Source organism: Heterodontus francisci, chromosome 24, assembly GCF_036365525.1.
Source record: "Heterodontus francisci isolate sHetFra1 chromosome 24, sHetFra1.hap1, whole genome shotgun sequence".
NCBI classification, from domain to species: domain Eukaryota; kingdom Metazoa; phylum Chordata; class Chondrichthyes; order Heterodontiformes; family Heterodontidae; genus Heterodontus; species Heterodontus francisci.
In genome coordinates, this window is record NC_090394.1 from 74,343,705 (window position 1) to 74,360,755 (window position 17,051).

The 17,051-nt window shown below is 40.1% G+C and overlaps 2 protein-coding genes across 5 annotated transcripts in view; one reads left to right on the plus strand and one right to left on the minus strand.

Annotated features, from left to right (window-relative positions):
• The window catches only part of usp42 (ubiquitin specific peptidase 42), a 96,460-nt gene extending 90,930 nt beyond the window's left edge, over window positions 1-5,530 (plus strand). For both annotated transcript variants that reach the window (XR_010977420.1, XM_068056596.1), the window contains one exon: window positions 711-5,530. The gene's annotated coding sequence lies outside the window, so the exon portion shown is untranslated. The remainder of the gene's footprint in view (window positions 1-710) is intronic.
• cyth3a (cytohesin 3a) overlaps window positions 5,168-17,051 on the minus strand; it is a 99,210-nt gene continuing 87,326 nt past the window's right edge. For all 3 annotated transcript variants that reach the window (XM_068056600.1, XM_068056602.1, XM_068056601.1), the window contains exons 10-13: window positions 16,019-16,095; window positions 13,624-13,695; window positions 8,387-8,541; window positions 5,168-7,141 (exon numbers count right to left, since the gene is read on the minus strand). In XM_068056600.1, coding sequence (XP_067912701.1) covers window positions 7,069-7,141; window positions 8,387-8,541; window positions 13,624-13,695; window positions 16,019-16,095 — 377 coding nt within the window. In that variant the 3' untranslated portion in view covers window positions 5,168-7,068. The remainder of the gene's footprint in view (window positions 7,142-8,386; window positions 8,542-13,623; window positions 13,696-16,018; window positions 16,096-17,051) is intronic.

Below are 17,051 nucleotides of genomic sequence, written 5' to 3' on the forward strand. Positions count from 1 at the left end.
TAGCCTATGTATGATCGCCGTATTTGAAATTTCTGTTTTAGTGCTTCCTACACCACCTCCCTTCCTGGAACATTTTACCTTCTGTCTATGGTCTCTGTGAACACAAAAGAATCATTTATTTTGTATATTTGTAATCCTTTGGGAACTTGGTTCAAGAAGGCAGCTCACCACCACCTTCTCAAGGGCAATTAGGGATCGGTAACAAATGCTGGCCTTGCCAGTGACACTCGTATCCCATGAAAGAATACAAAAAACTTCATATCATGTCATCTTTGGGACTTTTCACTGGCTCCAATGTTTCCTTTTATTTCAGTTTTTAACCTTTACCAATTTCTTTGCGCTTAATTTCTATTAATGAATCAAACAAAAATTTCAAGAAGTTAAACATAAGATTCTTAACTTGTGCAAATGCTGCTCATTTGTGCAGACTCCTTGGTTAGCACATCTGCAGTCTGATATTGCAGGGCAGTATGGCACGGAGGAAACTCCCGGGTTTTACTGTTTTTTGTTTTTTCCACCAGTGGCCGTGTTGAGATGAGCGAGTCATTTGGCTCCTACATTTGTATCATGCCTTTAGATCCAGCAAGTAGCAAGAATTTCGGAAAGATTCCACACTTGACTCACAAAGAGAACTGGTGTATAGTCAAACTGCTTTCACCGTTTTAGTTAGAACGGAGTCTAATTACGTCATCTTTTCTGTTTTCGTTCAGATACGTGAAGGGGTTAAACTATCTCCACAAAACGTGAAACCTTCGAAGAACTCACACTTCGGGATCCAGAATGTGGTGCTTTATTCCTTATAATACTGTACAGAATTTTACCAACCGGGTGGGAAAACTTTAGTTTTCTTCTTGGGGGAAATTTTTTTTATTTACACATTTAGTGAAAAATCCTAAATGGATTGTTAGTTTCTGTTCCTTGATGAACACTGTACAAATACTGTATAAATAACTGTAATTTATAAATGGTCACCCTGGAATTTTTTTTTAAAAGACTCGAATGCTGCTCAGCCACAGACTCAGGTTTGATTACTACTCATGTGTTATGTGTAATTTTTAGTGGTTAAATATCGGGTGCAAACTGGTGCAAAAAAAAAAGAATAGGACCAGGAAATGGCTACTTGGAATGCAGGAATAGTGCAACAGACTGTGAAATCATTGGTTTGTTTTAATAAACCGAGCACTAAATTTTATTTTGCGAACCCAAAGTTTTTCAAGAACAAAACAGTCATAAGAGTAGAAGCAGAATAGTTTAGACTTGAGAGAAATCTTAACAGTGACTTATCTGTACTGGGTTACTGTCTGAAACTAGAAACTTATTTTTTTTAACGACTTTCAAAATTCCATGAACCTAGAATACCACATTTTGAGCATTTGTTCCAGTTCTCAAGTTTTTAATTTCATAATTAATTTAGCTATGAATAGTTTTCAAGTTATAATTTGTGTAACAAAAGGGCTTTAGAGTAAATTCTAAATATTACAGTTCTAAATTGGTGTACACTTTGTACAACTGAATTTTTAAAATATTCCCAGGGCAAAACTATACTGATATGTACATATGGTATATTTTTTTTAAATGTCATTTAATCTTGACCATTGAAGAAGTGAATCCCCTGCCCTAGTGTAATTGCAAAGAATCTCGGTATGTATTTATGCTGAGCTTGATCTGCAATGTAGCATTTGCCTTTTCTTGCACATTAGGTGCTTCCTACCCTTTTATTGACCATAAACAGTCACTTTAAATGTTTCTAGTTACAGACAGAAATTGATCCTGTGAATTATATTAAAAACGAGACACACTCAAACTGTGATACCAGCTATTTCAACTTTGGTCCTGTATCAGGAAAACAAGTCAAAACAAAAATGTAATCCTTGTGATTCTTACAAAAAGTGTGTGTGGTTCAGAGCTGTACTGAGGTATGTTTAAGTTTAATTAATTGGGTTGGTCAAGAGACTTTTTGGATGGATAAACCACCATCTTCCCATATTGTACTGTAGCATGTGAAATTTGTAGAATGTACAAACATGAAGTAAAGCTGAAAAGAAATGTGTATAACGCAACGTGTTAATGCATTTGCTTTCACAGTGTGCTAGTTAACATCCGTATACAGTTAAAGTAGCCAAAAGAGCAGCATCTCCTTATACTCTAGTTCAAGGCTGTATGTTTTTGGGGTGAGGAGCATTGTGTATTCAGAACTTTTATCTTCATAAATCAGAAGTACCTCCCCAGATGACTTCCCTTTCAGTTTTGCTCTGTGCTTCTATTTTTTTTCCTTTTAATCTATCAGTTGCTTTTGCTTTGTTTAAATTGCAGCAGGTAAAAGTTGTTTAGTGACAGCTTTACTGGCTTTTCTGACTTGATATTTAATTTTTACTGCTAAAGTTTGAGCTCTCCATGAATTCTGGATGAGACAGAAGCATGCCATTCTCCAAGGACTCCCCCTAAAGTAACCCTGCTAAAATTCCATCCTTTGTGTCTAAACCTCAACAGTCTACGTGACCAGGGTGTTCAACCATGGGGACCATAATGGATCCTGCCCCTAGTTTGGGGCACTGAAAGTAATGGCAGTACCCACACTGGTGTTCTGCTGTGATTTTGCTAACTCCGCACAAGCCAAAGATTGTACCTGGGTCTGTGTGGCTCAGTATCTACCCGACATGGTGTATTTAGCAACAGTGCCAGTGGAAGGAGCCTCCAGCTGCCTTTTTTCAAAGCGCATACAGGATATTGTGTAATACTAAGATTCCTTTTGATAGCATGCTTCCCATTCCCCAAACTTGAATTTTGCCTCAATTCACTTTTTAACTTTCTGCTGATCCGTAGTATTTTCAACCAAAAAAAAAAAGGCAGCATAAAGAGCATTAACCAAAAGAGGTTTTTTCCCCGGGAATAATTTGTCATGATTGAAATCCTTTTATCTCCCCATATTGGGGAACTGTCTCCCCAATTGTATTCGACCCCTATGGTTCTTTCTATTGTTTTAAAGCACAAACAATCCACCAGATAAAAGTATGTTTTTTTTTAGAAGTTAACCTCCAGCATCAGCAAGCAGATCCCCAGCAACTTTTGGAGCTGCTATTCCTCATGGTGCAGCCACTTCTTTGGCACAGCCTGCAAAGAATTTCTCTCGACTCTATCCAAAAGGCAGATAAGGGAGTAAATTCATGCTCGTCTGATCTTTGCAAAAGTGCAAGCTTTGGTGTATCTGCCTGGGTTAAAACCTGTCTGGACTTTCTGCCTCTGCTTTGGCATATTTCAATTCTTTATGCAGGTGAAATTACAAATTAAATTATGCATGGATATAGACTATTCTTCCTATATGTATTGGGGCTAAGGTACCAAGGGATATTGTCTTGAAATCTATGCATGTGGAGTCGTACAGCACAGGAGACGATGATTTGGCCCCTTGTGCCTGTGCAGGCTCTCTGAAATGCTTCCTTCATGTATATCTGTCCTCATTCTGGAGCACGTACCCTTTTGTTTCTCATTCCCAACAGCAAAGTCAGGAGGTTGTGAGAAAACCCTTAGTAGTGTCGTACTTTTTTTTTACAGAATTAACATAGCAGCTAAGATTTCCTGTCTCTTTGTGCAAAGATTTTCATGGGTTGCTGTGTTTTTGTTGCCAGTTGTCTAGGTTTTGGCCTCTGATTCATGCTGGCACCTGCAGTCAGGACTTGCATAGATAGCCATAAATCCTCTGTCACAAATACTTCCATTGCTTTGTTTGCACTTTGCCGAGGCTTTCAACGGCTCTGAGCTTGGTATCGGAGGAAGCAGTTAAGATGGCAGGAATGCCAAACAGAAAAATCATGGGTTTCTGCTGTCACGCTGTTGAGGAAGCAGTCTCATGGCTCCACATGAGACCTGGAATTACTTGGAGGTGGATTAACATTAATGGGAAGGATTACCCAGAGATGCATTGGACGGGTGAAGTGTTGCACCAGCTCATTTATCTGAGGAGGAGACATCAGGGTTCTTAGAGGGTAGAATTATCACTGTCACTATCCACAAAGCTCCTGAACCTGAGGTTCAGTCAGCAGTTCAAAAGTCAATTGCTTTCGGTATCAGATATAGGAGTAAGGTGTTTTTCCGTTGACAGGTGATGCTGCGCCAAGATTATCTTTGTAAGTACTCATTAGTATCTCCTAACACAAGTGTGACTGATTTCTGCAACTAGTAAAAAGCATGCAGGTGCAAACCTGCTTTACCCCTTTATCTTTGAGTTGGTACACTGAGCCTCCTTATGGTTCACCTTTGTGTGTCAATTTGGTCTCAACCACTTCTACTTCTTGAAAGAACGGGAACATTGCCAGAACAAGGGTCTGAGTTCAGCAGGGATGAAGAGAAGGATCATGTCATCAATAGAACTTGATACTTTGCTGTTGTCTGTGTCCTATTGTATTTGCATTTAGAAGCTGCACTACATTCAAAGAACTAAAGGGACCAACCCAAAGGTAGGTAATGTAACATTGATTACCGAGAAACGGGACCAGTGTGGCATGATAGGACAATAGTCTAGAAATCGGCATTCTTATAGTCCGTAAGCTTTATGAATGTGATCATTGTTTTAAATAAAACACAAATTTGATTTCAGTTTTCAGACCTAGGATCGCACTAAATTTGTTTATTTCTTGGGAGCAACAAAACCTTACCCTGAAGCATACTTTGATTAGAAACCATTTCAGTGGATTGATGTACTGAAAATTTTAAAAGTATGCTTTTTTGCGGTCAGTTATGGAGGTAGATGACTCAGCTTTGTGTTAAGAACATTAATGATTAGTTTTATACATGGGTATGTATAGATATTAAATTTGTCCATTTGCATTTACTCCCAAGTATTTGCGAGAGATGCGGTTAAAAGTATCGTTGAATACATATTCTAATATTTAATCTTGTCTGGCCAAAGTATACTTTTACTTTCATTCTTTCACTTATAACTGTACATATATTTGATAGGTTAACAAAAATACATTCTACTTCAAATTCATTATGTAAAGTGTTTTGCAATGAAAGGCCTTATAAATGCAAATGAAGTGCAGTTGCTATTCAATTACAGCACTCCAACAACCACATTCTATCTGCATTCTTATTTCATGACCCATATAATACAAGAAAAAACTGTTGTCTAATGGGTGATCCTTCTTGCATCTCCAGTTTCTCTTACCTCTCTCCATTTTATAGATGTTACTCCAATCATTGTCGTGAGTTCTGATTCCATTGTAAAGGTTCCCCATCTATCATTGGGTGATATAGATTTTCTGGATTTCTAAGTCAGTAAACTACTTTCTTTAACGATTGCTGTTTCTATGACTTAGTTCTGGATTTCTAAAGGGTGTCTGACTTCTATGTTTTGTGAAACTCCCTATCTAAGAAATATAACTATCTTTTTACAGTCTCTTGCAATTAAAAGCTGAAAACAACTCTCTCTAAATGGACATTCTAATGTGTATCAGATGTCCTGCTGTACTTTACGAATGGTGCCTATATCTTCTATGTTATTTAAGTGTAAATAAATTTAATTGTTTTAGCCTGTACAAATCTGGTTTCATGTGTTGCATTTTCTGCCATCAGATACACTGAATAGGTAGTGGAAATCCTACCTAAGTTCCTCTATATAATCAGCTACAGTTGGTAAGTATTAGACCTGGATTTATTTATCTCTGCAAGGGCAGAAAGCAAGAGATTTTATGGAGTGTAGTCTGATGACATCCATGTTTTCAAGAGCCAGACCATAACTCCTTCAGCATCTATTAAGGATTATAGCATCCCTACTATGTTTCTCAAAACAGCTATAATGTTGGTTTCTGCCTAGTCTTCAAGTTGATTATCTGCAACCAATAACATATTTAGTCATGGTCCTTGCTGCCTCTGCTTTACATTTCCTGGTTTGTTCTAAATTGATATAGGCTTTATACAACTACCTGAATTTATATAACAACTGTAACGCAGTAAAACATCCCAAGCTGCTTCACAGGAGTGTTATCAAACATTGACACAGTGACATGGGACAAGTGACTAAAAGTTTTGTCAGAGTTGGGTTTGGGGAGGGAATTCCAGTACTTGGGGCCTAGGCAGCTGAAGGCACAGCTGCCAGCGGTGGTGATATGGAAATCAGGGATTTTCAAGAAGGAGAATTGAAGGAACAGCAGCTGAGGGTTGTAGGGCTGAAAGAGGGAGATATGGAGAACATCTTCCAAAGGGAGCTTTTTTTCCCCCAGCTGTAATAGGTTTTATTTCTGCAGGCCATTGACAAGAGTCTTAACATGTATCATAATACTTTATCAACAAAACATGAAACCTGTACAATATTTACACATAACTTAAGGTTTAGATTTTTTAAACAATTACAATACAAACATTTTGCAAATGCACTAAAAATAAATATACAAATACCATGTTATAGTGCAGATTATATATTAAATTAGGATCATTCTTGGTGAGAACAGCCAGCACTTGGTTCCACTTCCCACTTGTGCCAAAAACAGCACTAATCCATGGTTGGCTGGTTGTAACAAGAATGATTAATGCTCTGCTTTTTCTTTCTATATAGTTTTACTCATTCTAGCAATATTCAAAGTATTTTACAGCTGTTTATTATCTTTATGGCCTTTCAAATTAATACTTGATTACAATTTTTGAATATAAATTGATAAACATAAAAAAATGTTATAGAAACAATTGTTTTTCCTTGTGTAGATGCAGCTCTTTTTTTTGCAAAACAGTCATCCAACCTCCTGCACTCCAGCCTCAGGCCAGCTGAGTCAGGGGTGCTACGTCATATTTACCCCTAGATAGAAACTATTTTCTGTGCAAATTTTTTTTTAAAAATTTGTAGCAACAGAATTTCACACAGCTGCAGATTGCATCGGTTGAAGGTTCTGTTTTAACACTTTTTTAAAAAATCAAGGCTTCTGTAAAACTAGACAGAGGAATGCCTGATAAACTTCACAAGGGAGGTCCCAGTTTAAGTAGCTTCCTTCATTTTTTTTTTAAAAAGCTTCCAAAGACTGGTATGTGGTTCAGCACTGAGGGACAACTGGAAGCCAGTATGTCTACTTTTCGGCATGGTTACTTTTTATTGGCGATTCTCCTTTTCCTAGTGGCCAGCATGTCATAGAAGGGGTCCTTGCTGATACTGGCTCTGGAAAAAAAAAAGGCAATAGGTTAGTCCATATAGATTCTTAAACATGTTGGAAGTTAATAAATTACCCTGGTTATTCTCAAGTCGAACACTCCTGCCAGATGGACTGAATGGTCTCTGAACAGACCCCTTGGCTTTTATAAAGCATTACTAAAAAGTGGGGCAGAACATATTTTGGCCAAACCTTGTTTTCCTGGTGAGATGATTTAAGGTGCAGTCATACTACAAAGTGCTAGCACTGTACCATAAAGTCGACACAAATAGGTTAGTATTGCAGTGAGAATATGGAGTTGAGGTAGATCAACCGTGATCGTATTGAGTGGTGGAGCAGCCTCAAAGGGCTGAATGGCCTGCTTGTGCTCCGATTGTTATTTACATTTGCTAGCTAGTTGTTTGAAACTTGCATCCAAATACTTTCATGCAGTAGGCACCAACACCACCTTCATGAATACACTCTAATTACACCTGATTTGAGTAATGCAGGAAAACCAAAAAAGGTAGGGAAAGATGAACCGCTTCCTGCAGAAGCACCACCTGCTAAAGGACAGGATTATTCATGGTAAGTTTGCCTTTTTAATCACTTGAATACAAGCATATACATCCAACTGAACGACAGAAGTCTACAGCACAAGGCTGGTCAATCTATGATCTTTAGTAGAGCAATCCTAAACACATCCCACTCTCACACAGCCCTGTATCCTTCCACTGCTTCAATTATTTATCCCCTTTCACATTAAAAGATACAATGGTCTCTGTTTCGACCACCCCCAACCCTCTGTATAGAGATTTCTTCTAACCCCTGTCCTCAGTTTGTCATAATCTTAAACTGCTCCGTATTCACTAGCAGAACTGGTTTCTGTGGCAGCTCCACCTGTTAATAAAGGCAGCACTGAATAACCTACAAGTTAGAGGTCCATCCAAGTAGCCAAATAAGAGTGCAGTCAATTAATTAGTTGCAGAGTTGCATTAGAGTAAATGTAAGCAAAGATATACGTAACCGGTTATGCCTGATCTCATGGAATGGTACACCAGTTCTTTCCACCCACTATACCTCTACCAGTGCTATCAAAGAGCTGTCCTGCTCCTTCCCCAGAGGCCTGCAAGTTTTTCCTTTCCATGGTGTATATACACAAGTTTAAAATGTGATCCAGTACTAAGGTTGTTCTGACATTTTTGTCCCTTGTCCTTTGATTTTCTTTTTAAAAAAAAAAGTTTCAAAGACCACACCCAAACCTATTTACATACTTGATTGATTTTATCCACTCATCTTTTTCCTCTGGTGTAGGTGCAGATATTCTGTAAACCACGTGATTGCCTTCGACCACCCGCCCATCAGCTTCAGTCTTGCACGCTTTGATTACCTGGCCTTTGTGGCTGGGATTGAAAAGCTCGAAGCAGTTCTGGGGAGTGGAAAAATGAGATAAAATATCAAGTAGTTATCAAAAGGGAGCAGCGTTAGCTGTGGCTCAGTGGGTAGCACACTCATATCTGAGTCAGAAAGTTGAGTTCAAGTCCCACTCCATGAGTTGAGCACAAAAATCTAGGCAGTCACTCCATTGCAGTACTGAGGGTGTTGTGCTGTCAGAGGTACAGTCTTTCAGATGAGATGTTAAGAGACCCTGCCTGCCCTCAGGTGAATGTAAAAGATCTCCCCGGTGTTCTGGCATAAAATTAAAATCCAACCTGGGCCAGAGTCCTTTAATTTTTTTAAAATGCCGAACCCGAACCTGACACATGTAGTCGGATAGCCAGGCTTTACTGCAGAGTGCAGACTGCACATTTCCTGCCTTGACATCCTGAATGTTCAGTTGAAGATTACTTCCCGGAGTAAGGCAGCACTGTCCAGCCTGACCCGACATATCAGGTCTGGGTCGGATAGTCACACTAGTTCTGGATAATAATTATCCCTCAGTCACCATCACATTCCTGTTTGTGGATGTAGTATAAGGGTATCAAAGGGTTAATCTTGAGAGAATGTAAAGATTACCACCCACCAGGATGAGGTAAGTGATCATGTGGGAGAGACTTGAACAGCTACAGCATGGCTTTTGAAGGGGAGACTGTGAAGTGTATATAGTTACTATGCCATAAAGATTAATGTTTAAACACTACAGTCTAAGAATCTCTCTGCCTAGATGCTATATGGTGGCAGCATAAAGAACCAAATCTATAATGAATAGAGCTGGGATTGAAGTCCTATACCCAGAAGAGAGGACAGGACAGACTTGGGTACAGGAAGCCCCGTGTAACTGTTCAGTTCCTTCACCAGAGGGTTAAACAAGAGGCAGCAGGAAAAAAGCTACAAAGATACAGGGGGGGGTGTTGAGCGCAAAATACCCCTTTAAACCCTGCCAGGGTTGTGGTGCAAACAAGGTCCCACTGCTAGTGCAGAATGCTTTTATTGCAGAAAAATAGGGCATTTCAGTAATTTGTGCCAAAATAAAATCTCGCACCTCAACCACTAAAAGGAAGTTAAGAATAGAGGGGTAAATGAAGTTATGCAACCTCCTGCAGCAGCCCAATTAAAATAGTTTTCTGCGTGAGATCACTAATTTCAGATTCTACGCCAGAGCAAGTGTGACGATCCTGTCAGATAAAGGGCTGTGGCTATCTCTCACATTCTGCAACCAACAGAAACTCAGTTACATGGCCAAGGCGGTATTGTACTTGAAGTAAAGGGGAAGTTCCAAGCAATGCTTCGATACAAGGGAAAGCAGATACTAGAAACACTAAGAAACCAGGAGTTCTCAACTCTTACATAGAAGAGCTTTTATTGACATTATATAAAGTTGATGATAAACAAGAATAATCCAGGAGCCCGGAAAGTGGGAGATTCCCCAACTTGCCCTGAGCACTGCAGAGAGCCCACATACCGTAGCATAGCCCACCATGTCACTCAAAAGATTACCAAAGAGAGAAATGCAGCCAGTTCCTACAGGAGTGCTACACAGACAGAGAACTTAGGAAGAAGCAAGTCCAACAAAATTGTCAGGTACACAGACAAGCTCAAAGAGAACCACTAATTTCGACCCAAGTCCCAACGAGACCGTGGGACTGGTTGGCGATGGATTTATTTTTCTTTAAGGGAAGATCCTATCTAATTATAGATTAGATTAGATTAGAGATACAGCACTGAAACAGGCCCTTCGGCCCACCGAGTCAGTGCCGACCATCAACCACCCATTTATACTAATCCTACACTAATCCCATATTCCTACCAAACATCCCCACCTGTCCCTATATTTCCCTACCACCTACCTATACTAGTGACAATTTATAATGGCCAATTTACCTACCAACCTGCAAGTCTTTTGGCTTGTGGGAGGAAACCGGAGCACCCGGAGAAAACCCACGCAGACACAGGGAGAACTTGCAAACTCCACACAGGCAGTACCCAGAATTGAACCCGGGTCCCTGGAGCTGTGAGGCTGCAGTGCTAACCACTGTGCCGCCATCACCAAAGTGATTACTTCACTTTGATCCATCTTGAGAAGTAGTCAGTTTTACAAGTTTTCACAACACATGGTATGTCTGATGAGATAGTATCTGACAATGGACCACAATGTGCAAATGATTATTTGACGCATGTTGCAGAAGTATGTGGATTGTTTGCCTAGTAAGCTCTCCTAAGTATCCACAATCAAATGGAGAAGCTGAGCAAGCAGTTGGAACCATTAAAACTATGTTGATGTAAAAAAAAAGATTTCCAATTAGCACTACTGACTGTGCAGATTAGCGCCATCAGAGCTTTTAACAACAAAACTTTGAACGTAACTTCCAGGATTGCAAAGCAAGGATCAGAAGGTACAACACAAAGAAACCTACCAAAGTTGTCAGAAGGGCAAACAGTACAGCTAAGAGACCAAAATAAGAACATACAATACAGAGAAACAGTCAGTCAGTCATACATTTAGACAACTCAGATGATGAACTGAAAATTCAAAAAGCATCGCATGCTATAAACCTCAGCCTGTCCAAGTCAAGAAACAAGGGATCAGAGAAAGACTACCAATTTTTCTACATCGGACGACAAGATCAGGGAGAGTTAAGAAGCCTCCTGATTGATTTCATAGGTTGAATCTGGAGACTTGGGGGAGATGTAGTATAATGGTATCAAAGGGTTATTCTTGACAATGTAAAGATTACCGCCCACCACGATGAAGAAAGATCATGTGGGAGAGACTTGACAGTTACAGCGTGGTTTTTGAAGGAGACATACAGGCTTGTGTGGAGTGTATAGAGTTACTATGCAATAAAGATTAATGTTTGAACACGAAGAACCTCTCTGACTAGACTCTATGATGGCAGCATAAAGAACCAAATATATAACAGTAGGAGCTCGCTGTGTGCAAACTGACTGCCACCTTTTCCACATTACAACAGTGACTACACGACAGAAGTACTTCAGTGGTTGTAACTTGCTTTGAGAGGCCAGAGGTCTGAAAAGTGCTATATAAATGCAAGTCTGGCTTTAATAAATTGCCAATCAACATGGGCAGCACCTTATGTCTTCCCAAGCTCAACTGAGCCCAAGAGGACGCATCAAATTATCTTGCCCTGCTCCCAGTCTGTCCAGCAGCATAATCCAAGCCATCACTACATCCAAAATAATCATCACTTGAGGATAAACAAGACAAAGACAAATTCACATGCAGTCTCTTGGGAGACCTGAAAATCAACAAATATTCTCCAATTAAGGCTAATTTATCAAACTGTAAAGGACAAATTATTAGCCTAGAATAGAGAATAGACTGCAGAATTAAAAAATAACAATGAATGGTGTTGACAGAAGAGATTATACAATGGTGAGCTTTGATGTTGTAGTTGTACACTACCAAGCCTTTGCTGAACATAAATTGCACATCTCTGATCAGTGGAAGATGAGAAAAGGTAAAATGACAAGTGCAGCAGAATCCAAGGATTAAAAAAAAGACCCCTGATGATTCACAAAATGTTGCTAGTGAGAAGTACAGAGCAGAGCGGGCTTAGATCTGATACCCGAGTTGACTGAGCCTCAACCCCCATGTGCTTGGGAGGCAGAGAGTAAGGTAAGGCGTCAATCTATGGCCAGAATCTTACAGACTTATAAAATTCACAGGCACCAGGACAATTTGTGCCAGTGGTCTGCCTGCCTGTGGGATTTTAAAGGAAGTGGCCAATTAACAGGCTGCTTCAGTGCCTTTATCCAATTAGGGACAGCAGTCTTGCTGATCAGGCAGAGGGAGAAATAGAGGTGCTCACTAAACAGCCAAAATGGCATACAGAAAACAAGGGCCCAGATCTAATGGACATCAGTCTGGAGGGGGAAAATGTCCCAACAGGAATGCATTCGGCCATGGTTGTGCCACATCCAGCCTTTCTGATCCTTTATACCGGCAAGTGCAATAGGTCACTATGACTTCCCACACAGCAGGGGGCCCATGTGCTACCAGCACACTTGCCTCCCCGACATTAATTGAGACCTTAAGTCTCAATCAAATGCCCACCTCCAGTGACCAGGTTCCCAATACCCCTGATATTACATCCCTGAAAAACGCAGGTGAGACCATGTCAGGGAAGCTGTACGGAAGGGGTTTGCCTCTTTTCTCAACCTACCCTGCTCTTTTACCGCCCCGTCCCTAAAGGGCTGGGGAAAATTCCAGCCCATGAACCCAGCCATAGTCTGCCAACAATCACCATCAAGGCCCACACATTAAGGATGACCCCTTTGGCAAGATACCAGACGTAAGTGGTGGCTATGAAACTATAGCCTGATAAAGGTCGACAATTGATAAAGGGGAAAAAAGACTAATACAACGGAACATTAGCTAACATTTCACAATGTTTCCACTGCTAATGAGTTGTTGGATATGGTCCTTGTTTAGTCCCCATTGTCCAACAAATTATGCACATGAGGTAAATGCTCATGTTAGTGAATTAATTTTTCCTAACTTTCTTCCCCCTTCTTAAAATTCTGGGTGTTTGTTGAGCTACAGTTCCATAAGTGCTGATAACCCTCTAGTATTATTCTTCCCCCATGAGCCCAGAAAACAAGCATCAACGGGATACACAACTGCAGAGGTAAAAGGGTGTGGGATTCTGGTCATGCAGGCACTATCCTTCAATTAAAGTACTCTCCTCTTTGCCCATTAGAAATTGCACCACTTAAAGGCTCTTGGGGCAAGCTGTATGCTACTGCTCTGGGTATAGGAATGGGTTAAAGCATGAATTCATTACTCCTACAGGCACCCTGTAATTGGACCCTTGTAAGATAGGGACTTAGGATAACTGACCGTGGGAATTTAAATACTTTGAGATTAAATCTATTCAAGTCTCTAGTGACAGAGTGAAAATTGATACTCGTTAAAGAATTAGAAAACCATCCTTTAAAAAGGGCAAATTTTATTCTGTGGTTTTGGGATTTGCCAAATTCTTTAATTCATGAATACATAGTACATCACACATGATGCAATACCATTAAGTAAAAAGAGAGAATTACTCACAGGTTTTCTTGGATCTTCAACTTCCCGGATGCTGAGATTCTCTAAAGGAATTATTCCTCTAGGTTCTTTGTCCTATGATAAAAATGATAATGTATTTTAAAGACTTAAAGCGCATCACCGGCATTTTCATTCCACTGCACTTTCCTTGGATCACACTGGGCACCGTGTACCATTTTGTAATTGTCTCTTTTTTGTGACAGCTTCACTTCCACATGCAACAGACCCAATATTAACTAGTCAGTGGAGGCAATGCAGCGCCATCACTGGCAAAAGCATATAATTAGTGAAATGTTTACATAGGCAGTTTCCATCATAAATGTAGAACCAAAATGGGAAATAAATTACATCTGTATGTCCTCGAACAATTATCCTTTACTTCACTCAAGAACTAGGTATATGGGTTTTGAGATAATATATTCCCCTACATCTCTTGCCCAAAACTTTCAATCTGTATCCCCTAGTCCTTGTACCATTTGTTAATGGGAATAGCTTTTCCTTGTCTAACTTATCTAAGCCTGTCATAACCTTGTACACTTCTATTAAATTTCCCCTCAATCTCCTTTGTTCTAAGGAGAACAACCCCAGCTTTTCCAACCTAGCCTTGTAAATAAAACCCTCCATCCCTGGAATCATTCTGGTAAATCTCCTCTGCACCCTCTCAAGGACCCTCACATCCTTCCTAAAGTGTGATGACCAGAACTGGACACAATACTGCAGTTGGGGCCTAACCAGAGCTTTATAAATGTTCAGCATAACTTCCCTGCTTTTGTTTGCCTCTATTTATGAATCCTATATGCTTTACTAACCACTCTCTCAAAATGTCCTGCCACCTTCACAGATCGATGCACATGCACCCCCAGGTCCCTCTATTCCTGCACACTCTTTAGAATTGTACCATGATGTATATATTGCCTCTCCCTATTCCTTCTGCCAAAATGCATCACCTCACACATTTCAGTATTAAATACCATCTGCCACTTCTCTGCCCACTCTGCCAGCCTATCTATGTCCTATTGCAAGTAGTTCATATCCTCACTGTTTGCCACACCTCCAAGTTGTCGGCAAATCTTGTGATTCTACTCCATATTCCAATATCCAAGCCATTTATATACACCAAAAAAACAGTGGTCCCAGCACTGACCCTTGGGGAACACCATCCTCCAGTTTGAAAAGTAACCATTTACTATGACTTGCTGTTTTCTATCCTTAAGTCATTTTTTTTCCCCCAATTGAACACTGACCCTCCTATTCCATGAGCTTCAGTTTTCTTACCCAGACTTTTATGTGGTACTTTATCAAATGCTTTCTTAAAATCCATATAAACAACATCCACCGCATTCTGTTCATCAACCTCTGTTCATCAAAAAATGCAATTAGGTTAGTCAAGCATGATCTGCCTTTTACAAATCCATGCTAGCTATCCTTAATTATTAATAATCCCTGATTATAGTTTCTAAAACCTTTCCCATCACTGATTAACTAACTAGCCTGTAGTTGCTAGGAATGTCCTTACACCCTTTCTTGAATAAGGGCGTCATATTTGCCACTCTCCAATCCTCTGGCACCTCCCCCATATTCAGGGAAGATTGGGAGATTATGTCAAGCCCTTCTGCTATCTCCATCCCTACTTCCTTTAGCAACCTGGGATGCAAGCCATCTGGACCAGGTGACTTATCTACCCTAAACAGGCGGCGCAGTGGTTAGCACCACAGCCTCACAGCTCTAGCGACCAGGGTTCAGTTCTGGGTACTGCCTGTGTGGAGTTTGCAAGTTCTCCCTGTGACCGCGTGGGTTTCCACCGGGTGCTCCGGTTTCCTCCCACAGCCAAAGACTTGCAGGTTGATAGGTAAATTGGCCATTGTAAATTGCCCCTAGTGTAGGTAGGTGGTAGGAGAATGGTGGGGATGTGGTAAGGAATATGGGATTAATGCAAGATTAGTATAAATGGGTGGTTGTTGGTTGGCACAGACTCGGTGGGCCGAAGGGCCTGTTTCAGTGCTGTATCTCTAAATAAAAATAAATAAAACAAAATTAGTATACTTAGCCAAAAGCCGACATGGCAACAAAAGAGATTGATGGGGGAAGCAAGGCACAGGCAATGGGTAAAAATCCAGATAACGAAGGAAAACTAACTGAAAGGTGAAGCTGCCAATGCAATATCTGATAATCCTTCAGTCTGAATGTCACTACAAGTTTGAGTGATAACCTGTAGTTTATTACTGGAAAGTAAATCAGTATGCATTATACTTTGATAATGTAGATTTATACTAATAAAATATCCTGCATTCATTAAATATTTCCATCAGCCTTAAGACAGAACTACTGCAAAGAAAACGCTTATACAGAAGACAATATTGAAAATGAATGTAATGTTCCACAAACTCAGACAACTTACTGTTGTGTATTCAAAGTAATAGAGGCAATTATCTGTGAGAATGAACCATCGCCGTTTCCATGTTTTTACTCTTCCGCCTAAAGTAAACAAGTTTTGAAAACAGACAAAAAACAGTTTTAGAAACATCTTTGCCTCAAAATGTCTGTACTTTTAACAATTTTTTTTTTAAAAACATGACTAATGCAATACACCCACACTTGTTTCCTACCACACGATGACATTATTAAATTAGTCCAAGTATTCTTGCTATAAAGTTCCATCTGTTTAAGTCCGCAAGTGATCCTCTGTGGCATTATGCATATTTTTCTCTTCACTTCTCACACAAAACAGACATGTAAAAGTTACTTTTGAAAAACATGGAACACTCGCAGGAAGGGGCCACATTTCCCCAGACAAAAGCTTGATTTGTTACTCATGTGCTGCACTTTCAATGCTGTAATGAATGGTTATACCAGCTGAAACTAATTCAATCCTTAAGGTGTTTTGGCATGTTCAACGACTAATAGACCTTCTCTCAATGGTTTTAAGAATCCCTTTCTGTGCAGCAACAGAGAAGGGGGAAAAATAAATCAGTCCTTTTCTATTTTATATCCCATTTCCTTTACCAACATCTGAAGTCATTTTTTAACAAGGCAAATGGTGGTTCTGATCTGATTCTGGGTGCATTAAAGAAACAAAAAACAAACTTGTGAACAATGAGCTGCAACGCTGAGAAAAATGCTGCCACATTAACCCAATGCATATACACCATCCAGTCGAGCCAGTGGATGGCAATCCAGAGTCGTAACCCCGCCTTATATTTCAAACCCACTGTATTCTTTGCCCAGGGACAGGGAATTTGTAACTCGATCTGTGTCCCAGCTGAAGTCAGATAATTCAGCAGAGTTTTTTGGGGGGTCCACCAGCCCTGGACTGGCTACCTTAAGCAGCACAATTTATAAACTCAGCATCAGAGTCTGGATCATAGAATCATACAGAACTGAAGGTGCCTATTCAGCCCATCATGACTGTGCTGGCTCTCAGTTGTCCAATT